Raw genomic sequence first — 25,321 nt, forward strand, 5'->3', positions numbered from 1 at the left:
AGAATTTGAATAAAAATAAACAACTCACACACATAATTGTGGGTTTACAAAACACAATGTACCACTAACTTGTGAAAAAGCAGAGCAAAAAGTCATGGACTGGGGGCTGGCCCGGTGGCGCACGGGATAGTGCGCCGCTTGGGAAGTGCGGCGGCACTCCCGCCTGAGGGTTCGGATCCCACATACAGACCGGTTCCCGCTCACTGGCTGAGCGAGGCGCGGGAGCAACACCGAGGGTTGCGATCCCGTTGCCGGTCCCGGTCCGGTACGGGGGCGACACTGAGGGTTGCGATCCGATGCCGGACACGGAAAAAGACAAAAAAAAAAAAATTTCCTTCCTTTGGCATAACAGAATGGAAATGAAACACCTTATTAGCTCCACCTTCACAATCTAACTCTCCAGTCCCTTCCTCCACACTAATTCCATTCCTCGTATATCGGGAATTTCTAACCTATTTAGTATACAACATGCAGCTCAAATATCAACTACCATTTGAAGCCCTTTCAACTGCCCCAGCTAATTATTCTCCCTTTCATAGGCTTCCAACAGCATCCCAGTGTATTCACTTCAAAACTTATCATATTAAATTATAATTAACTGGTCTTTTTCTCCCCTGCCACTCTCTGAGTTCTAAAAGACCATTGTGCTAATGCATAAGATATTCAGTGGTAAGTGAACAAATGCATGAATACCTGCTGCTGCAAAGCTTCTTGGTAAGACTGAAGAGATTGTTTTGAAGGTTTTGGTTTATCTTCAAAAAACAATCCTGAATTTATCACTTGATCACTTGTAATTTTCAGTTCATTCTGTCCAACCGTATTCCTACATCAAATACACAATTAATAATTTGAATCTATCTATGACCAAGCAAGAAGGAAATGCAACACTCCTTTGAAACAGCATGGCATATGAATACATTTAAAAATAGAGAAGGACATTTTCCTATAGGCCAAAGAGGAATCCTTAAGTAAATGACCTCTTCCTAAGCTCTCCTCTTGCCTCTGCTTTGACAATCCATGGAATTTTCAAATTTACTGGATCTATTTTCTTGAACTAGGTGGCAGTTACATGGGAGTGAAAAAAGTTTATGATAATTCATTAAGCACTACACATATCACTTAGGCATTTCTCTGAACATATAGAAATAATAACACAATGAAAGTCCCTCAAGTAACATCGTAATAACTACATAGATACACCCTTTAGATTCAAAGACACAAATAGAGGGTAAACATGGAAAATTATATACAGAGCAAACAGCAGCTAAAAGAGAACTAGAGTAGCAACATTTATACAGGTATCCAAAAAAATACACTTCAAGACAAAAATTATTACAAGAGACAAAGAAGGGTCTCATACTGATAAAAGGATCAAATCATCAGTAGGACCTAATAAACACATATGCATATAACAACAGAGACTGAAGAGAGAGGAAGAAAAAACCAACAGATTGAAAAGAGAAAAAGACAATTCAAAAACAATAGCTGACAATTTTAATACCCTACTTCTAATAACAGAACAACTACACAGAAGATAAGCAAGAAAATAAAAGAAATAAACAGCACTATTAACCAACTACATCTGGGAGACATTAAGAGAATAATAAACTCAACAACAGGATAATGCACATTCTTCTCAAGTGCATATGGAAGATACTCCAGGACAGACCATGTTAACTAATAAAATAAGTCTCGATAAATTAAAAAGGGCTTACTGAAATCATACAAAGGACGTTTGTTCTCCAACTGCAGTGGAATTATATTAGATTTGAATAACGCAAGGAATGTGGGAAATCCACAATTATGTAGAAATTAAACAACAGATTCCAAAATAACAAACAGGTCAATAAAGATATCAAAAAAGAAATTGGAAAATATTATAAGATGAATTAAAATGAAAAGAGAATATCCCCAAACTTAAGAGATAAAGCTAAAGCAATACTGAGAGAGAAATTACAGTTGTAAATGCACATATTAAGGAAAATACCAAATCAATAATCTAACCTTCCACCTTTAGAAACTAGAAAAATAAGAGCAAACTGAACCCAAAGTAACCAGAAGAAATGAAATAAGATTAGAGCAAAAATCAATGAAATGAAAACTAGAAAAAACAACAGAGAAAATCAATAAAACCAACAGCTAGTTCTTTGAAAAAGAACAAGATTGACATTTAGCTGGACTGTACTCTTAAGACTTAGACCGGTTCCCGCTCTCTGGCTGAGCGAGGCGCGGGAGCCTAGAACATAGATGAACCTTGAGGACATTATGCTAAGTGAAATAAGCCAGTCGCGAAAAGAGAAATACAAAGGTACTTCAAAGAGTTCGTGGAAAAGGGAATTAAAAGATAATATGAATCTTTTCATGAACTTTTTGAAGACCTCCCCCCCCAATACTAAATGATTCCACTCATACGAAGTACTTGGAGTAGAAAAAAATCAGAGAGACAGACAGTAGAATGGTGATTGCCCTGGGATGAGGGGAGGGAAAAATGTGGAGTTACAACATTGTTGTTTAATAGGTACAGAGTTTCAGCTTACAAGATGAAAAGAGTATTAAATACCACTAACCAGTACACATAAAAATGTTAAGATGGTAAATTTTCTGTTATGTGTAATTTAACACAATAAAGAAAAATGGGGGAAAAAAAAGAAAAAGAAATTATTCTTTTAACTAACAACTTACACAATAGGTTGTGCTAGCTGGTTGGTGACAGGAGCACTAACATAAGTTGTAGGCTGTATTCCCATCATTCCTGAACCATCTTAAAAGAAAAAAAAAACATTTATTTTGAGGTATCCATTTAATAACACGTTATCCCTAAGGAAGAGGGCACATAATGAAAATGTTACCTAAGGAAAAGCATCAATATTTCCTTCTGGGTTAGGAGTTAGCAAAGAACAACATAAGAAAACACAAAATACTTATTTCTTAAATCTAGATAAAAAGGAAATAACCATAAAATACAACTGAGTTTTAAAACAGAGCATTTATTAAGTCAATAAATATATAATACTTGAATCAAGCAAAGCTGTGCTTTTCTCATTTATATATTTTGCTTGCACAAACACCAATTTTTATTTTGAACCACTGGAAAAAAAATGTTTACCCTACAGATAACTTACAATAGGCAAGACTGGGATCCAAAGTATTCCTGGAACCATAAAAATAGTAAGCATCATCATAAGGAGTTCGATAGTTGGTAGCCAAAGGTGGTAGTAGGGGAGGTGGAGGCAGGGGTGCAATCCTAAAGAAAAATAAAAATCAAGGTTATATTCTTTTGAAACTATATCACTGAAAATCCAATCACTACTTTGGAAAAAGCCCTCTTGCTTCTATTGTTCATCAAAAATTATGTCTCAAAAAGCAGATAACATAAAATTTCACAATTTCAGATACAACATTTATGCAAGACAAAGGTTAACCTAAGACAAGCTTAGGTTAATAATCAATTTCCAATAGTCACTTAGTGTCAGTATTGAACAAAGACAGAAATGGTCCCTGTCCCTCAAGAATAACAGAAATAAACTAACAATTACAGCCATTGTTAGTTGGAGAGGAAGAAAGCACAGGGAAGGCTTTTCAGAAGAGGGAACGCTTTTCAGAAAAGGCAATACTTAAGCCATTTTACTAGAGTGAGCTAATCACAGATAGAAGGACAGTCCAGGAAAAGAAGGCAGAGCTACAAAACAGCATGATTATTAATGGTTCAATTTGATTGAGAATAAGGGTGTATTTTAACTGTAAATGTACTGTTCTTTCAAAGGAAGTTTACCATAATTTGAAATAAAAACCACTTAAACATCAACAGTAAAGTCTTGACATAATCTTTAGCATTCATAAATTTAAAACTTCTGAAATCCTCTCTATTTAGCACTTCATTACTGATTAGAAAATATCTATGTATTTCCATTAATGCAATATTTTCCAATAGTAAAAAATGTCAAAGACAAATTCCCTTAGATGAACAGAAAGAGAAAATGGGCATTCTAGAATATTTTCACTTTTGAGTGTATCTTAACAGATTCTCCCTTGTCATATACTTAGTAGTGAGTATTTTTCACAATTACTAGTCACTCAATATGTCGAATTTTACTACCCTCACTCCAAAGATACATCAACAGAGAAGTTGAACAACTGTTATGGAAGGGAGCTGCCATAGTCATTAAATCAAATTTTATAAAATTTATGTAAGATTTAATCCTCACAACAACCCTGTAATTGTAGACAAAAAAAAAAAAAAATTACTATTCCACTTTTACAAATGAGAAAATTGAAGTTCAATAAAAGTATGGTTTGCTCAAAATCCAGATAGTGAAGCCAGCCATTTCAATCCCTAATCCACTGTTGAGACCACCATACAATGCTGTGTAATTCCAATCACTTCCAGTCTTTTGAGTTGGGAATCTTAGATGAAAAAAAACAAAGCACCTGATAAACACAGTAAATATAGTCCTACAATTTGTTAGTACTGAATAAAAGATTCGACCAAGTCCTACTGAAAGAAGGAAGCATAGCCCAGGATACACTGATGCTCAAAAAAGTTAAGAAAACATCTGGAAGTTTAAATAAATTTTTATAATTAATATATTAATAGTAAGCAAAAAATAAGCTCAAATCCTACAGAGAGAAGGAAAGAAGCCCAGAAAATACCAGTATTAACAACAGCGTTTTCTTTATGTATAGTCCAGTATAGCATTATGTCTTTTACTTATACAAATCAAATCTTTACTCCGATATCTAGGTTACAGGTTTTATAACCTCAACATTTTTTATTTCAGGCATTTGAGTTGCATATCCCCTAAGTAATCACAGAGAAAGAGCTGAAGGAAACAGAAGCTAAAATAAAATCATATATATAAAAGAGCCACATTAGAAACTTTTTCTGCATAAATTGAAGAAATAATTCAATGTTTGCCAAGTGGAAATAACAAAATTGAGGAAAATGTATAGCTTTTATATGTTAAAAGATATTAAAAATAAATATCCCAAAATATGACCTAAAACTAAATACTAAAAGGTACCTAATTATTCATTCTAAAAATATTAAATCATCTTTAAACAATAAAAGAATGTTATAAGGATTTCCCCTGTTTTTATAATACCAACAATGAAAACAAATTTCAAGAGAAATTATTTGAAAAAGCTGTTAATTGTACAAAATCTCTAAAGGATAATGTAATCTTCTTTAGCACATCCTTCTACACATAAAATATAATGATACCTTACCTAATTCCCAAACACAAAACATTTTAAACAAGCACCTGGGAGGCACCATTTCACCAAGGGTGCTGTTAAGTCCATTGTGCAAATCTTCATTTTGAGAAGGAAGGGAGTGAACTGATGGGATGGTTGGGGCAGATGGGGTAGATAAAGGAGGGAGAGGTGTCTGGAAAGCTACTCTGGGTCTTTCAGGTGGTATCATCTCTTCAAAGTGTCTTGGTGCCACACCGAACTGCTTTAGCCTATCAGGCTAAAATAAAGAAAAAAAAAATCTATTTGTTACACATAATCGTAAATTTAAAGGTGAAGAGCCACTCAAAAGACCCTCTATCCCAGCAGGCACTTAAAACAGTCACAGAATAACAGAATTGTTACAACTATAAAACATTTTGAAGATCTAATTCTTATTTTATAAATGGGTAGTTAAGGCTCCCTGAGGAGTACATAAATCACCTAAGGTAATAATCAAGCAAAGATTAGAGCCAGATATTAATTTTAAATATAGTATTCTTTTTATATATTACAACACTATGCTACTTCTCTATCCAATAGTCATTTCTGATATCAATGCAGTTTATTCTGTAGAACAGGGTCAGCAAACACTTTCTATAAAGGGTCGGATAGTAAATTAGTCATTGCAGACCATATAGCCTCTTCACAACGACCTGACTCTGCCGTCGTGCTAAAGCAGCCATAGACAATATACAAATATATACGAATGAGCGAGGCTGTGCAGCAACATAACTTTATTTACAAAAACAGGCAGCAATTAGATGTGGCCACAGGCACAGTTTTCTAATCCCTACTCTAGAATGAAAAGTAATAGTCCAACTATTGTCTTTAACATTTATTTCTTTTCATAAATCAACTTGACATCTGTAGTGGCTTCGATTAAAAAATAAATAAGGTCTGTCACACACTAATGTAACCATAAATCCAAAATTTAACATGCCAACACAGCACATTAAAAAGCTCAAGTTTTTAAAAGGAAATTTTTGACTGCAAAAGCTACTTCAAAGATATTTATTGAAAAAAGAAAAAATATTTAGCTTTCAAATTTCTTTTTTCTACCACTGATACCTATCAAGAATGATTTCTCAGGTTAATCTAAAAGTTTTATTCTATGAGCTGTCAGAAGGCACACTGAGAGTGATGCTGGTGCAGTATTAAACTTTTTAAAACAGAAAACTCACAGTATATATACTTAGCATATGTAAGTCAAAAGTTGCCTATAGTTGAATAACTTTAAGTTGCTGTACCCCTTTTAAGAATGAACTTTTTAATCAAATTAAAAGTCTTAAACATCATTCAAAGGTGAAACAAGAACTTGCTTTAACAAATAAATACAACATATCCAGCTACAGAAAATGCACATTGTGGTAAGAGCAATAAATTGTTACCTCCTCCTTACTTAACTGCAATGATGTGAGTAATTCATTCCACTTAATGATGAAAATTGCAAAATTAAAGTAAAAATAAGATTACTACCTCTAATTTTACATTAAGCAACAATTACTAAAATGCTTAAAGACGAGAATTAACATTTTCAGTTTTTTTGGAAATCACTCTAATACAAGAAAATTAAGTTGTCAAGATATACTCAAGAAAAATATTAACATCAATTGTAAATTAATCTGAGATATTGTTCCCATAGAACAGTACATGTGAAAAAAGCAGAGATTTAAAACAAAATAATAAATGAAAAAGGAAAAATTTTCTTAGGGAAATAAACAGGTAAGAGTCAGGATTTACAGTTTATGAGAACTGAATTTACTTTATTACTGTTCAAGTTGGTCTACTCTTAGATTTCCCCCAATATCCTCTATCCCCACCTCCCACCACATTTGAGGGTTATTTGAATAAAAGATTAAACATTGAAAGATGCCAGGAACTCTTACCGATTTCTCAGGGTCTTGTGCTCCAGAAGCTGCGACTCTGAGTTCTAAATCTTTTTCTCTAAACAAAATTAATTAAAGTTTTATACATTTAAAAGTTACAGTAAACACTATCAAAATTATAATCATCGAAACAAACTTGAAAACAAAGTCTATGCAATACATCTCCAAATATAACTGACAATAAAACCTTAAATAATACCAAAAACCAAATTTTCTGATTTGGTGTAAAGTAAACTAGAATTTACATGTAACTGACTTAGAATAAGTATCTTTAAACCAGTGTCTGGGGTACTTCAAAGACTAAGTAACACATTCAGAATAAAATACAAAAATAAAACAGAATCTTTACTTTGTGAAACAAAAAAAATCCTCTTTTAGGGTACATACAGACACGTATTGCTTAACAACAGGGATACCCTTCTGAAAACTGTGTTGTTAGGCAATTTTGTCACTGTGACAAAATCATAGAGTGCACTTACACAAACCTAGAGGGTATAGCCTACTATACACCTAGTTTATGTGGTATAGCCACCACTGCATATGTGACGTGTCGTTGAACAAAATGTTGTTATGCAGGGTATGATTGTACATTTTCAGTTTGCAAAGAGAAAGGTAAAAACTTAAATATAACTACCATACTTTCTAATAAAAGTTTTTAAGAAAATGATGTTAAAGATGGCTAATGTCAGACAGCAGATATTGGCTTCCTCTACCATAGAAAGAAAAAAGGCAAAACTAAGGTAATAGGTCTCAAATTCTTTCATATCAGGATCTCTATTCCTAATTTAAACTGCAATATTTGTACAAAAAAGATTACAAACACTGAGACCTGTACACAATATACCTGTGTTGTACACAAATACCTGTGATTTACCATATGATTTGTTTTCTATTTCATGTGTGTATGTGTGCTTACCATTTCAGATGGAAAAAAGATAAAATACTTTTATATCTGTTACTATATATGGGGATAATCCAATGGGCATATAAAGACAATATTAAATGCTACCCTAAGTCAAAACTTGAGGAACAGTTAAGAAAATAAAAAGCCTATTATAGAATATATAAGAGGGGACTTCAAAAGTTCATGGAAAGATTCATATTATCTTTTAATTCTATTTTCCAAGAACTTTTTGAAGTACCATCATACCTAGCCTCATTTGTTTGTTACCTATGACAAAGAAAATGAACATTCTTATAGTATTTGCTTTATTTTCCTTGCTGATTGATAAGGTGGAGATTGAGATATAAGTGATTTGCAAATCAAAAAGAATATTAGGAAAAACACTCCCTTATTTAACCATCGTGTCATTTTACACAAATGCATTTTAAATTCAAAACATCTCTATTAAATGCAAACCTTTCATTACCGTCTCTTATTCTTCTGTTGCTCAGCCATTTGTTCCAATAGTTCTAGTCTATATTTTTCTTTCCTTCTCTGAATAAATTCTCGATCTTCACCTCCTAGACAGTAGTAAGAAAAAAAAATGCAGTCTTTACTCCTGGGCATCATATGCAACTAGAAACTCAAGTAAAAAAACAACAATAACAAAAACTCCATTTTTAATTATATTAAAGAGTAATTACTGAATATGCAAGAAATATAGAAGGAAAAAATCACATATATCAGTACCTCTTCAATTAATTTCATAAGTTATGAGTACCTACTATGTATCAAACACAAGATAGAGTAATCATTCCCAAAAACCTTCCTAAATAACAGAACATTCTAATTCTCATCCGTATTTTTTCAATTATCTGGATATCTTCACTAATACCTTCTAAAAGCCCCTTAAATTTAACAATTCCATCCAAAATGAACATCTCAAAACCAACTGCCCCTCTTCGTTTTCTGTTAATGGCCCAATAATGGAGCCCCAAAACCTCACTATAACTTGAATCACTCATCCTCTTATTCACCTCATATGAGGCCCCCTCATTTCTATTTTCATGGTCATTAACCTTGAAGAGATTCTCTCTACATTCGACCTGGCTTGCAGCAATAACTTCCTAACTAGTCTCTTCACCTCCCTTCTCCCTGCTCCAATATATCCAGCACACTTATGTAGGATTAACTCTCTTAAAATATAACACTAATCAACTGGCACCTTGTATCTAAAGAAGATTATTATTATTGCATATGTTAATGCCATGAAATAACCTCTTGATCTAGATATTATGATCTGGAACACTACACAAATCACAGGATTTCAAGAATAGAACTGAACCAGCCATTTCTTTACTGTGTTAATTACTGGTCTCCCAACCCATCAGTAGGTACACAGCATCTGAGATTGTTCATTAAGCATAGATGTCAGCAACAGTGAAGCCCCACAGGGGTAAAGCAAATTACATTAAGGTTAATAACAGTGTTTTATAATCAAAGTATACATCTCCATTCTACTTCAGACCATGATGAAATAATGAGCACAGGACTTAACCTCCCACAGTAAAACAACTGCATTCACAGAAATTCCATTTGGCTAGGAAAAACCTAAGGAGGAGAAGTAAGCTGCACAATTCTCAGATACTGAAACAAAGGAGAGAAATTCAAGCTCCAGCCAGTTAATGTAGTGTTCTCATGGTCTTTCAGTGAAAGATGCCAGAAAGGTCACTATGTAGTAATGAGGCTGAACTACCCCCTAGAATGAAGGCTACTTTAGATATCCCCAGCTAAGCTTAAAAATAGGCCTCAAATAGATCAAACTGGTCCTTAGTAACAGAGAAATGTGACTATGGTAGGCAAAATGTGAAGATGGCTCCTATGTTCCCTTGCCCCCTGATGCTGACTTCCTGTACAATCCCCTTCCCTTGAATGTGGGTGGGACCTGTGACTTGCTTCTTTACAAAAGAATACGGGAAAATGAAAGAAATTTGCAGATGTAATTAAGGAACCAAATCAATTAATTTTGAAGTAATTAAAAAGGAAATTATCTCAGGTGGGCTTGATATAATGAGGAGAAAGCCTTTAGAAGGATTGGGCCCTCTCTGAGTTTAGAGATTCGTTTTGCTGGCATACAGTGAACAGCCATGGTGAAGAAGCCCACATGAGAAGGAAAAGTATACAACCTCTAAGAAATGTGGGCAGCCTCTGGTACACATCCAGTAAGAAGCCAGGACCCTCATTACTATAGCCACAAGGAAATGAATTCTGCCAACAACCTGAATGAGATTGGGAACAGATTATTTCCCTACTCAAACCTCCAGATGAAAAACTAAGCCTGGCCGAAACCTTGATTATACTGTTTTGAGACCCTAAGCAGAGGATCTGCTCAGTAAGCCATGCCCAGACACATGACCCACAGGAGTTTCTGCCCAAGTGCACTTTCCAGATGTTCATGAGAAAGACTGGAATGGGGCAATACAGAAGACCTGAAAGAGACCCTTCTGTGGCACTCAAACACAAAACAGTGCCCATTTTTCAGATTCCTCTCATACAAAGCAAAAGCTGTAATCTACTGATTGAGGGGTAGAAACCCAGCATGGACTCAGTACCCTACAAAGACAAAGCAAAGGTTTGTTACTATTAGGGGAAGGGTAGGAGATTCTGATGCAAAACCCTCCACAGACATAAAGGAGAGTTTGGCTACCACTCTGGGGAAGAGCAGGAACACTGAGAAAGACCAATCCCTGAGACCCAGATGCACAGGACCAGCCCTGCACCAAGTAATAAATAACAGCAATCCACTACTGAGAAAGAGGAACTGTGGAGAGGGAGATGCCCTCTCTGTCAGAAGCATGCAGGTCTTGCTGAAAACTAAGGAAAGTGGAGGAACACAGAAAATCCTTCTAGCACTCCAGTCTCCACATAAAGGACAAGATAGAGAATTCAACACTTCTCTCTAAGCAATTGATAGAAGCAGATAAAAATCATCAGGGATATATAAGACATGACCACACCGTCAAGCAACTTGACTTAACTGACATTTCTGAACCACACCATGCACATTCTTTATTCACCAAGATAGACCATATTCTGAAACATTAAAAATTTTTTTATTAAAGAAATTCAACAAACTGGAAATAACAGATATTACACAAATTATGTGTCTGACCCAAAAGAGACTTAAACAAGCAGTCAATAACTAAAATGACAGAAGGAAAATCCTAAATATTTGGAAATTTAAAAACATGCTTCTAAATAACCCATGGTTCTATTACAAAACACATTGGTATTTCACTCTAAGAAGTCAATTATTCTTGTTTTTTTAATAAAGCAAAAGGCCCCAAATGAAGTCCTTTGGGCAAAATTATATGAAAACAAATTTTAGTTCAACTGAAATGAAAATATCATAAAAATTACAGCCACCTAAAGATGGAATGTACTGTCTCCAGAGAGAGTAAGTTCCCTGCAGATGTGCATAATGATAGTCTGGGGGGAAAAAAGATACAACCATGAGATAAGTCACTGGATTAAATGACTTTAATGGCTCATTCCAAACATTACAGTCTATTATCTCACCAAATATTCAACCATAATTCCTGGGCTGCATTAATAATAAACTCACACCATTCGTCTTTAAAATGTCGGGGTAGAGTAATCCTTTTACTAATTATTTGTCAGTGGGCTCACAGCTCAAAAAGTCATTTCTCTTATTTTTACCATGTTTAATAAAATACATCATCAGAATGTAGCCTTTATACTACATGATACTGCTAGGTAAAATTGGTCAATTCTCACAGACATTACACTAAAATGAAGTTCTAGATGGTATGCCGTTTTTCTCACAATAGCCATTTCAAAGAAACAAAGGTTTGAGAATATAAAGGGATTATATGTCTCCATGCCAAGACTTAAATCACTGACTGCTTTTAGGTTAGATGAACCTAAACTGTTATCCAATTTCCTCATATACTGTACTAAAACCAAATTTCAGTTAATTTTTTCTAACAGTTTTCACACAAAGAACAGACCTCTTTTCTATGTAAGGGTACAAACAGGAAAGAAGGTTCTCTTTACACTGTTTCTTAAATTAAAATTGTCACAAGTATAATATAGCAAATCAACAAGCTTATATCCAGCAATAACCCTGACTTTTGATAAAAGAAATTTAAAAATTTGGTCCATCATCATGATTTGAACATAATCTCTCTCAGAAACTACATGGAAAGATCAAAAGAAAAAAAGGTTAGGTTCAGAGAAACTGACTAAAATATAAGGCAGCTTTGTGCTAGCTCAAGAAACAAAAAAAAGAATGAAGGAAAAAAACTATCACATATGAAACAGAACATAACAAATAGCTACACTACAACAAAGTGCTAATAAAATATGAAATCAAAACTTACTACTAAAACTAATATTTCACTTATAATCTACAGAAAGTGCATCATTAAATACATTATTTAACTTTAAAATTATACAGAGCTCTATAATACATGTTTAAAATACTTAGCATAGTTCCTAGCATAAAGTAAGCACTTGATAAATGTTTGCTAATATCAGTAAAAGTAATATTAATTATGACACTGAGTTCTCATTTAAAGACATTTTATAAAACACTGCCAAAGTCTAATCAATTGGAGGTTTTATACACACCAAAAAGCATTCCTGCAAAAGGACTACAGTTATCTTGATTAGCAGATTTGGACAGTTTATTGTCTCGAGCACTGAAAAAGAGAAAGAGAAAATTAAAATACAGATAATTTTCAAGAAGCAATAATTTAAAGTAAAGTGTAGATATGAGTTAGGTCTTTCAAATACTGTGGACACGATAATATTTACAATATTTTTAAAGTTAAGGTAAAATCATGGCATTTTATGTCTTTATACAGTCGGACCCCAAAGAATTCAGGCTCTATAAAAATATAACCTTTTTCTTCAGCCTGCTTCACTGGCTCTATAGGTTCTCAAATAAAATCCTTTTTTCATAAGAACAGTTACCCTAGTAAGGAAAATGAATATACATGCACAAAAATAAATCCTAAAACAGAAAAGAATGTATGACCTATGCACGCACTCGGAAAAGATCATCCCTTAAAAACTCCTTCCTTGGAGACAGAGACAAGGGAAAAAAGATAACTCTTTCAAAGCAAACTTAATTAATTAGAACCAAACAGTAAATTCTATTATTGCAAGCATCGTAATAATTTATATATTACTTTTATTCAAAGAAAATAGACACCTTCTTAACATGACAATTTATCTTTAAATTATATACCACAGATTCGGAACTGTTTATCCTTAAGTATGACACAGGAAAGCCACTAAAATGATAAAACCTATAAATAGAGAACATCAATATACAATACATATTATTTCCTTTCTTTTCAACCTGACAGAATTATATGAGTACTAATTTTATAAAGTATGCATAAAAGTTATCTACTTGATAAGCTGAAAATTAAAAATAAAGTTTTCCAAAAAAAATTCACACTTCAGGGTCATTTTCAATTTATTTCTGGTCAAGTTGCATTACCATGACTCCAAGATATTTTAAATTGATTTTTAGTCCATTAAATTATATGCTTATTTCTCCTTACATTATATCCAACAAATTTATATACTTTGTAATGACAGGGACTTACTCAGAACACTTTGGCATGCAGTATAACCAAAAACTTGTTCTCCAAAAGAATACTGAAAGGTACTACGAATTTTCCTTTAACACTACATCCTCACCTTTTTTACCCCTTTAATTCCTTTCTCACTAATAAGGGAGGCTGTTAATATACTAAACCTTTCTACTTTTTCCGTAAGCCAGTTTTAGGCAAATGTTATTTCACAGCATGATGACCGAAGGGCAGAATTTATATTGCATACTATACCTCTTGTTTCCAGCAGATGAAATTCGTATGTTTGACTGTTCTGTGACCTCACCATCATACTCCACAGGAGGCACATTCCCTCGTCTGTTCCCATGCATCCTTAAAAACATACTAGCTTAAAGAGCATGCACAACATACAATGGACCTTCTTATATCTCTTTGGTGTCTTTATATTTGATCTTGGAAACATTAAAGGGAGCAAAGTGTTATAATGGAGTTTTACTGTAAACATTCTAAAATTCATTCAAATGAGATTATCTTGATTATGATATGCTGGTTAATAAGACAATAAGACTTCAAATTTAACAGTCTTCTTAAAAAAGAAGGTTATTAAAAATTATTTCAATATAACTTCTAGAAATTTATTTTAAAATTACAAATCTGACACTCTTTAATCCTGTATTTAATAAGTGAATAACTGAGAACCAAGTACATACCAAGTATCATTCTAGGCTCTGGGTATTCAGACATAGTCCTGGCACTCAAAACGATTACAGTCAAAATACAAAACAAGATCATTTTTTAAATCAAAATTCACAGATTCTGGAAATTATTTCACTGCATATGCAAATCTTTTTAACTTAAAAATATAACACCAGTCTCACCAATAAAGTAAATCAAATGTAACAAACCATAACATTTGCTAACATTGTAAATCACATGAAAAAAAGAAATGTTAGGGCCGGCCCAGTGGCGCACTGCTGTAGTGCGCCGCTTGGGAGCGCTCCTGCCGAGGGTTCGGATCCCACATACAGACCGGTTCCCGCTCACTGGCTGAGCGAGGTGTGGGCGCAACACCGAGGGTTGCGGTCCCCTTGCCGGTCCCAGTCCGGTACGGGCGCGACACTGAGGGTTGCGATCCGTTGCCGGACACGAAAAAAGACAAAAAAAAGGAAAAAAAAAAAAAAAAGAAATGTTACCAATAGATAAATGGAAAACATTATAAACAAACAGGCTGATACATGGGTAGAAAATGATTAGTTCACTTTACTCACAAGGTCATAAACAACAAAAAGAAAGATGGAATGTTTTTTACTTTCTTAAAAAACCTTTCAGAACATAATAATAATGCTTTTCAATTAGTCTTTTTTTTTCCATTTGGCAAACATTGATTTTTTTTTTTAGCTTAATTTCTCATATCAGAGAAACAAACATGACGTTTTACACTTTTTACACCAGCATTTATCAGCATCCATGAAAATCAGCATTTCACAAGTCATATTTCTTTAAGCTACTATTAACAAACTATATTGTGTTTCTCAAGAAGACTACTAGAAAGAAATATGGTTGTTAAAGTATAATTCAATATTTTAGGTGAATTTCATTGTCAGATTAAAAAAAATTGCAATTTTTTGAAGAAAAGGAACCTCTCACTCTCCACAAAGCCAGTATATGAAAGTAGTTTGTCACTTGTTTCCATCACACAACACTGTCAGCATCATCTGTGGAGAAAAGGCTATTTGGAATTTTAATCTTAATAGCTATAACTTGGCATAACAAATGAATGACTTCCATTTTTTTTACCCATATCTAAAATAGAATTCAAAAAAATTTCAAATTTCAATACATCAAAACACAGGTGGTTTTAATCCCTCAAGCTAAGTGTGCAAATATGTCTTGTAAATTGACACATCAGCTTAGTGTCATTCCCTACTTCCACCACTAAATACGCAGGTAAATATAAATTCAAATTCGTAATTAACAATGCCAGGCAACCATATACAGTTAAAATGGATCTATACAAATATACATGTACAGAAAAGAGCTAATAGACCAGGCCTGAGACTGCCTATCATTAGAAAGGTCTGCTTGCACAGCTGGTCCTTAGCTGGCATGTGGGAACATAGATTTGGTGAGGTTTCCCACCATTCTCAGAACTGATAAGAATGGCTCACATTCCTAAACCGTTTGAACAAACAACAAAGTTTATGCTTAACACCTGCTTTCCTTAGGGGAATCTGGAATTTTGGTACATGCTTGGAAAAGGGTGCTTATATAATCAGCCCTGAATAAAAACCTTAGGAACTGAGTCTAGTGAGTTTTCCTGGTAGACAACATATCCCCATTTTGTCACATCTCCTGTGCAACTCCACCAAGAGAGGACTCATGGAAGCTTATGCCTGGATGCCTTCAGACTTTGTCCCACACGTCTTTTTCCCTTGCTGATTTTGCTTTGTATCATTTTGCTGTAATCAATCATAGCCATGAGTACAACTATACACAAAGTCCTGTGAGTCCTCCTAGTAATTCACCAAACCTAGGGGTGGTCTTGGGAACCCATGACACGACACACAAAAGTAAATTCATTGATATGGTAAAAAGAGGTGTCTATACACCAATGAAAAATTTTAAATATAAAGAATTTAAAATTACAAGTTTTAAAAGCATAACTTTGGATCCCAGAATTAAAGGCCACTTACACATACAAAAATGTGTTCTAAAATTTACCCAAGGGCTTGCTGCTTTTTTCCAGTTAAGCTGTCTAAAGACAATATTTGGTTTTACAATTCTAGCTTATCTTTATACAGCTGTACCCAAAGTACCTACACTAAAAGTGTTTTATACACTCTTCAGCATATATGGATAACCGAATAAAGCAATCACCATAAGCATAAGAGGTCATTGTCAAACTTCATTCTAAATTGAAGAAATTTTAGAAACAATTTCATTTATATATCATTCAAAGTCTGCTAAAATCTACAGTAAAACCACAAAGATTTCCTAGTGAACATCCCATATGGAAGATGTTCAAAGGTGTACCGTACCTTTCACTGAAGGAAAAACAATTCATTAATAAGTTTATAAAAGTCTCCTGTCACTGATAATTACAATAAAATCAAGACTTAACAAATGTTTAACAGGCCCAAAAAGAGCAGAGATATACATTTCACTAAACAGACAATAAAATTTTAAGACATGCTATTCAATTTTATATAATGACTGATATGATTGTGCTTACCTTTGTTAAATTAAGGAAGAATTACTGTTTACAAATAGAGATTCCAGGAGACATCAGCAAGATAGCAGAACAGACAGTCTCCAGCATCACACACTCACATAGCCAATCAATTTATAACTGTTGAAAAGCAGACTTCCAGCCTGGGACTGCTGGAGCTCAGGGAGGGAGAGTAGGGGCATTCTGAGGGGGAGAAGAGTGACTCAGAGTGTACCATACCAGCCCCCAAGCCAGAGAGACCACTGGCAGGGTTCCCATGGACCCACACAGGATCGAGGCCACAGCTGACCAACAAAAGGGGCCACCCAGAGGCCAGTGAGAGGGACCCCCACATACCCACCCCACAGGAAGCATTTAGTGTCGCAGCTGGGAAACAGGCCCACTAGGGGAACACTGGAAGGCAGTGTGGGCAGCTCATCTGCCTTCCAATAGGCACAGGCCCATTCAATGCAGACTGATGAGGGCAACAGAACTGCAGGGAGTGCAGTTTTCTGGAAAGACTCAGTTCCAGGCCAGAATTTCCACACAGCCTGAGGTGTACCTGAACTCACAAGACCCAAAAGTAATTAAAAGGCCAACAACTAAAACCTGAGCCACACAAAAAGCCTTCTCCAGAGAACCAGCAGCAAAGCAAAAATTTAGCTCAACCACAGGGCTCAAGTGCTGGTCCTCACAGGAAGGTCCCCTATTTTGGAATTAACCAAAGATCAACAAAATATTTCCAGGGCAGAGTTTAAGTGGTGGTGGTAGATAATAATCCAACACAGAACTGGGGGGAAAAAAAAGATCAGAAACAAAGCTCTGATATTAACTAACCAGTAAAGGTCTAACACCACCAAAAAGAACACCTATAAAACCTAGAAGAGGGAGCAGTCTCCTTAAACGCCCAGGCATCAATGTAAAGACACAAAGATCAAGAAAGAACAGAGAAATATGACACTATCAAAGAAAACAAACCAAGCACCAGCAATGGACCCAGAGGAACAGCAGATTTATGAAATGTCTGACAGAGAATTCAGAAGAATCCTCTTAAGGATGTTCAGGCAGTCACAACAAAACACAGAAAATTAAGTGATATATGGAAAACAACCCAGGAGCAGAATGAGAAACTTGATATAGGAATAGAATCAATTTTTTAAAACCCAATAGAAATTCTACAAATAAAGAATATGTTATCAGAACTGAAAAAGTCGATAGAAAGCTCCAACGGCAAACTTAAACTGAGGAAAGAATCAGTGAACTCAAACATAAAACATACGAAATTATCAACTCAGGGCTGGTCAGTTAGCTCATCTGGATGGAGCAGCAGTTTTCTCAGTAGAAACCCTACAGGACAAAACAGAATGGGATAATATATTCAGAATGCTGGAGGAAAAAGACTGTCAGAAATGGAAACCAAAAAAGAGCAGGCATAGCTATACTTATATCAGATAAAATAGACTTCAAGACAAAGAAAGTAAAAAAAGATAAGGAAGGTTATTATATAATGATAAAGGGATCGATTTAACAAGAGGATTATAGCAATTCTAAATATATACGTACTCAACTCTGGAGCACCCAGTATATAAGCAATTATTATTAGAGCTAGTCAGAGAAATAGACTCTAATACAATAATAGCTGGGGACTTTAAAACCCTGTTTTCATCAAAGGACAGATCATCCAGACAGAAAGTTAACCAGAAAACATCAGAATTAATCTCTACTCTAGGATGATTGGACAAAATGGACATAAATAGAATATTTCATCCAACAACTACAGAATACACATTCTTCTCAGCAGGACATGGAACATTCTCTAGAAATAACCATATGTTAGGTCACAAAACAAGCCTCAACAAATTTTTAAAAATTGAAATCATATCAACTACCTTGTCCAATCTCAATGGAATAAAACTAGCAATCAACAACAAAAGGGACACTACAAACGGTACAAATACACAGAAATTAAACAACATGCTCCTAAACATGGGATTCAGCAAAAGCAGTTCTAAGAGGAACACTTATAGCAATAGATGTCTACACCAAAAAAGAAGACAGACTTCAAACAAACAACCTAACATTACACCTTAAGGAACTAGAAAAACAAGAACAAACTAAACCCAAAAATCAATAAGAGGGGAGAAATAACAAAGATCAGAGCAGAAATAAATGAATTACAGTTTTAAAAAACAACATGAAAAACTGATGAAAAAAAAGTTTCTTTTTTGAAAAGATAAATAAAATCAATAAACCTTTAGCTAGACTAATGAAGAAAAAGAGACTCAAATTAATAAAATCAGAATTGAGGGCCGGCCCAGTGGCTCACTCGGGAGAGTGCGGTGCTGATAACACCAAGGCCACGGGTTCGGATCCCATATAAGGATGGCCGGTTCGCTCACTGGCTGGGCGTGGTGCTGACAACACCAAGTCAAGGGTTAAGATCCCCTTACCGGTCATCTTTAAAAAAAAAAAAAAGAATTGAAAAAGGAAACAGTACAACTGATACAACAGAAATACAAAGGATCATAAGAGACTGCAACAAAATACTATATGCAAACAAACTGGAAAACCTAGAAGAAATAGATAAATTCCTGGACACATACAACTTACTAAGGTTGAATCATGAAGAACTAGAAAACACAAACAGACTAATAACAGATAATGAGATTGAAGCAGTAATAATCTCCCAACAGAGAAAACCCCAGGACCAGATCAGATGGCATTACTGCTGAATTCTACCAAACATTTAAAAAAGAACTAATGCCAATTCTTCTCAAACTCTTCCAAATATTGAAGAGGAGGGAATACTTCCAAAACCAGAAAAATACACAACAAAAAAAAGAAAACTACAGACCAATATTGCTAATGAACAGAGACATGAAGATCCTCAACAAAATACTAGCAAACAGAATCCAACAACACATTAAAAAGATCATTTACCATGATCAATTGGATTCATCCCAAGGATACAAGGATGATGGTTCAACATACACAAATCAATAAACGTGATACATCACATCAACAGAATAAAGGAAAACAACCATAAGGTCATTTCAATAGATGCAGAAAACCATGATAAAATCCAATACCCCTTCCTGATAAAAACACTCAACAAACTATGTATAGAAGGAATGTACCTCAACACAATAAAGGCCATATACAACAAATCCACAGCTAATATACTGAATGGAAAAAATAGGAGGTTTTTCCTCTAAGATCTGAAACGAGACAAGGATGCCCACTTTCCCCACTCTTACTCAACATAGTACTGGAAGTTCTAGCCAGCACAATAAGGCAAGAGAAAGCAATAAAGGGCATCCACATTGGAAAGGAGGAAGTCAAACTATCCCTATTTGCAAATGACATAATCAAGTATTTAGGAAACCCTAAAGACTCCACCAAAAAATTACTAGAACTAATAAATGAATTCAGTGGAGTGGCAGGATACAAAACCAACACACAAAATATCAACATCTTTCCTCTACATCAATAACAAAATAGCTAAAGAAGAAATAAAGAAAGTAATCCCATTCACAATAGCTACCAAAAAAATGAAATACCTAGGAGTAAATTTAACCAAGGAGGTGAAGGACGTCTACGATGAAAACTTTAAAACACTGGTGAAAAAATTGAAGAGGACACAAATAAATGAAAAGATATCCCACATTCATGGGTTTGAAGAATTATCATCAAAATGTCCATATTATCCAAAGCAGTCTACAAATTCAATGTAATCCTTATAAAAATACCAATGACATTCTTCACAGAAATAGAAAAAATGATCTTAAAATTTGTATGGAACCACTAAAGACCCCATATAGCTAAAGCAATCTTTAACAAAAAGAACAAAGTTGGAGGCATCACACTTCCTGACTTCAAATATACTATAGGGACTGGCCAGTTAGCTCAGTTGGTTAGAATGCACTATTACACTAAGGTCAAGGGTTCAGACCCCTGTACTGGCCAGCCACCAAAATAAATAAATAAATAAATAAGAGAACATCCTTGAAATGGTGGTTTAAAAGAATTTATACACATGCGCGCGCGCGCGCGCACACACACACACACTCTAAAGCTACAGTAACCAAAATAGCATGATACTGGCATAAAAATAGACAATAGACCAATGGAAGAGAATAGAAAGCCCAGAAATAAACCCCATGCACTTACAGTCAACTGATTTTCAAAAACGGTGCCAAGAATATACAGTGGGGAAAGGACAGCCTCTTTAATAAATGGTGCTAGGAAAACTGGATACCCACATGCAGAACACTGAAATTAGACCTGTATCTCTCACCATACACAAAAATCAACTTAAAATGAATTAAAGACCTAAATTTAAGACCTGAAACTGAAACTACTAGAAGAAAACATAGGGGAAACGCTACACAAAATGTGAGTGTGCAGCACTTTTTGGAACGAGACCACAAAGGCACAGGCAACTAAGCAAAAATACACAAATGGAACTGTCAAACTAAAAAGCTTCTGCACAGCAAGGGACACTATCAACAAAATGAAGAGAAAAACTACAGAATGGGAGAAAATGTTCGCAAACTACACATCAGACAAGGGGCTAAACCAGTATATATAAGTAACTCAAACAACTCAACAGCAAAAAAATAAACAAACTAATTAAAAAATGGGCAAAGGACCTATATAAATGGCCAAGAAGCACATGAAAAAATGTTCAAAATCACTAATCAATCATCAGGGAAATGCAAATTAAAACCACAATGAGAGATCATCTCACCCCAGTTAGAATGGCTATTATCAACAAGACAAAACAACAAATGCTGGTGAAGATGCAGAGAAAATGGAACCCTCCTACATTGTTGATGGGACTGTAAATTGGTACAGCCATTGTGGAAAACAGTTTGGAGGTTCCTCAGAGAACTAAAAATAGAATTACCTTACGATCCAGCTGTCCCACTACTGGGTTATATACCCAAAGGAAAAGAAATCAATATATCAAAAAGACATCTGCATACCCATGTTCATCTCAACACTATTCACGAGAGATGGAATCAATATAAATGCCCATCAACAGATGAATGGATAAAAAACTTTGGTGTATATACACAATGGAATACTATTCAGCTATTAACAAGAAATGCTGTCCTATCACTTGTAACAACCATGAACAGAATTGGAAACCATCATGTTAAATGAAATAAGTCAGGCATAGGAAGTCAAATACCACATGATCTCACTCATATGTGGAATCTTAAAAAAAAAAAAGTGGTTCTCATAGAAGTAGAGAGTAGAATAATGGTTACCAGAGACTGGAGTCCAGGGAAAAGGGGGTGGAAAAGAAGGGGTAGACTAACAGGTACAAAACTATGCTAAGTGAATCATTGTGTAGTATATGCATGTATTGAAATGACACACTGTACCCCACAAAATAAATATAAATAAAATTGAAGAAAAAAAATACAGATAAATATATCTAAAAAGTTACTAATATAACCTAAAAAAAGAAAGAAAAAAAAAACTGGAAGGAACTTAAGCTATGAAGCCAAATTATAGTTTGGAAAGTTAGCCACCTTATTCTCTATAAAAATATTCCTATAATTTTGATGAAATTTCCTTCATTTACTAAACTTCCTTTCATATTTCTAATAAATGTAGCTTTTAATCACCCTTAACCATGTCTGTTAGCTCACTTTAACAGTTTTTATGGTGGATTTACAATTTATTCTTGAAAGCTTTACTAAGGCAAATAAAGTCCTCTGAAGAAAAAAAACTGGCAAGAGTCAGCAGATGTTTCACCATTGCTCACTCTCTCTTCAAATCCTCTCAATATTGAAGGGTAACTGTCAGATGATAATATCCAGAAGTAATGCACTCACTAAAAGCCTTAGAACGACCTGATTCTAATCAAAATCTGGGGTTTAGTTTAGGTCCATGTTGTTCCTGGAAAGTCCTTTCTGTTTTGCTGTGGTTTTACAGCCAGTACCAGATTAAGACTATCCCTGTGACCCAGAAGTAATCTATCTAAATATTCCATGGCTTTAAATACATAGGTTCATTTACCACACCTTAAAACCTCAGAAATGAACACACCTCATGAAAGAGAGAATTTGTTTCCTCTAAAATGCAAATTGGATATGATAGAGGGAATGAAATAATTGCAAAATGGTTTCACCATCCTACTATCAAAAAAAACCACAAATTAAATGAAAAAAGCTTTTTCTCCCTTTCTAGTTCCCTGAAGACATAGATCAACGACTCTGATTAGGTAAAAATCTTAATGCTCAAAGAAATCAGGTACAGACTAGAGGCCAAGTTCACCCTAAAAACACACGTTCATCTTAAAAACAAAATAAAACAAAAAAAACTCCCTTACAGAAGAAACGCAAATTATTTAAAACCACAGGTATTTCCTGCTAACTAATTTAAATGTGAATGAACTCCTAAATGATAATAAATAACTCCTTTTTTCCCCGTAATAAGCCACAGAATCAAACTATTTCAGAAGTAAATTTAGTGTTTATGCTATCAATAATACCATATTATAAAAATAACATATTTACCATCTGTTTGTCTTATATTGATACAGCCCACAGGGAAGAAGAATTCAATTTCTCCTTACTTAAAAGAAGCCATTTAATTCATAATAATGACAGTTACATCACTTCCATAACAAGAATTTCTCTCTTGTGAATGAATTCTTCTATTAAGGGTATTCTAACTATAGAAGTTAAAGAAAAACTCTGATGTTAACTGTGAGTCACCACTTTCCTCATTTTTCTCAGTTCTTTCCCAATTTTTATATTTATTTTAATAACAGTGCTTTCTATTATCAATCCCACCTTTAAAAGTGAGGAAAATAATGACTAAAATGGCCCTTCCAAAGACAAATTAAAATTAACTATGAATAGGAAAAAAGTAACACAAAACTACATAACTTATGCTTTAAAAAGCCATTTCTCCTCATTTATGTCTTACATACTAAGCATGCACATTTCTTAGAAGAATGTCCTACACTAAGTAAGCACTTAATCTGTGTGGCTAAGACAGATTCTAATTTCACATGGAGTGTTATTTCAGAATTTTATTCAATGACTATTAATTATAAACTAGAAAATATCAACATATACGTAGAATGGAAGCACTAACTACATAAATCACTCACAAACTAAAAAACAGCATTTTTTAATGCTAAAAACTTCTTTAGCTCATTAACACTGGTTAAAGTAAAACATAACAAGGTAATATATTAACTTCTACAGCTCAAGTTAATAAATAATAAAGATTAGGATGACTATATTTAAACAAACCCTATAAATTTCAAAGAATCGTAAGACATACTATTATATTCAACTTAAGAAAGCTCCTAAAACTTTATAACTTTTTCTCAAACTGATAAATATGTACAAACAAATAATACGCATACACACACACACAGAATGCAATTACCAATCACAGTGCTAACGACCTTGTTAATTATTTAAGAACACTGCCAGTGATTCACAGTATGAGTTTAGGAAAGAAACATCATTTCCTGAAGAAAGCTTTAGTTTTCACATATTTAAAGTAGGGGAAATGTTTCCTTAATAAACATACCATGGTATAAGAAAAAGTTTATATGGTACTTAAAGAGGAACCGAGACCAAAAGTATAAAAATAAAAAATTATTATAAACCAAAACTAGAATTTATCAGATGCTGACTTTTATTATTTATTTCTATTTTTTATTTTTTTTGGCAGCTGGCCAGTATGGAGATCCAAACGCTTGACCTTGGTGTACTTTTAGAAGGAAAAAAAACAAAAACAAAAACAGAGAGCAAGAGAAATTTAGAAGAATAAAGGAGAATTAACTTTGTACTTTTCACAATCAATTATAATGATTTTTGCCAAGAACTTCTGGTTACAATTACAGTATATTAAGAATAAAAGTTTAGAGTAAAAGACCAAATGCAGTTCCACATTTCTTTAGTCTCAAAATTTTCACTAACAAATATGGTCATTTCTCCTGCCAACCACTTAGCTTATTAAATAGAAACTACTGAATAAATGATATAAAAATTTTTGTGGTTTTTTTGTTGGAAATAAGGAATCTACAAATCTGAAATCTATAAATTCAATTTTAACTTCAATTGCCACAGAGACATGTGAAACACCTTAACATTTGGAGATGTAACTTTGTATCAACATTAATGAAATGAAAGTAACGTATAATATGATTTACATTTTGAAGTAATATTTTAACATGTTTAACGGGAATTGTTCTCACTTGACCTCATGTTTAATTTATTTTTAAAATACTACTTGGGGAAGTTAATATAGGAAGAGTTCATTTCACTTAAAAGATACATAAGAAAAGACAATTCTCCAATAATTAGGATGAAATTCATTTGTTAGTTCATGTATAAAACTATCACAGGGTGTAATTATTTTAAAAAAATCAAAATATATAAAAAATCAAAGTAATGACCATAATAATGTTTCTTAAAATTCCAAACTTAAAGGGTATGCATTAATTACACTCTAAAGGCAAACA

At 34.0% G+C, this 25,321-nt stretch overlaps 1 protein-coding gene across 4 annotated transcripts in view; it reads right to left on the reverse strand.

The window, feature by feature from the left end:
• Nucleotides 1-25,321, reverse strand: part of CSPP1 (centrosome and spindle pole associated protein 1) — a 110,661-nt gene that overhangs the window by 56,231 nt on the left and 29,109 nt on the right. For 2 of the 4 annotated variants that reach the window (XM_008566840.1, XM_008566844.1), the window contains 9 exons: nucleotides 13,884-13,982; nucleotides 12,655-12,725; nucleotides 8,489-8,582; nucleotides 7,119-7,176; nucleotides 6,621-6,662; nucleotides 5,262-5,470; nucleotides 3,123-3,244; nucleotides 2,683-2,761; nucleotides 694-823 (listed from right to left, as the gene is read on the reverse strand). In XM_008566840.1, coding sequence (XP_008565062.1) covers nucleotides 694-823; nucleotides 2,683-2,761; nucleotides 3,123-3,244; nucleotides 5,262-5,470; nucleotides 6,621-6,662; nucleotides 7,119-7,176; nucleotides 8,489-8,582; nucleotides 12,655-12,725; nucleotides 13,884-13,982 — 904 coding nt within the window. The remainder of the gene's footprint in view (nucleotides 1-693; nucleotides 824-2,682; nucleotides 2,762-3,122; nucleotides 3,245-5,261; nucleotides 5,471-6,620; nucleotides 6,663-7,118; nucleotides 7,177-8,488; nucleotides 8,583-12,654; nucleotides 12,726-13,883; nucleotides 13,983-25,321) is intronic. The other 2 variants (XM_008566841.1, XM_008566843.1) reach the window with 2 other exon arrangements.

The sequence above is a fragment of the Galeopterus variegatus genome, unplaced genomic scaffold (assembly GCF_000696425.1).
Source record: "Galeopterus variegatus unplaced genomic scaffold, G_variegatus-3.0.2 Scaffold271, whole genome shotgun sequence".
Classification (NCBI taxonomy): Eukaryota; Metazoa; Chordata; class Mammalia; order Dermoptera; family Cynocephalidae; genus Galeopterus; species Galeopterus variegatus.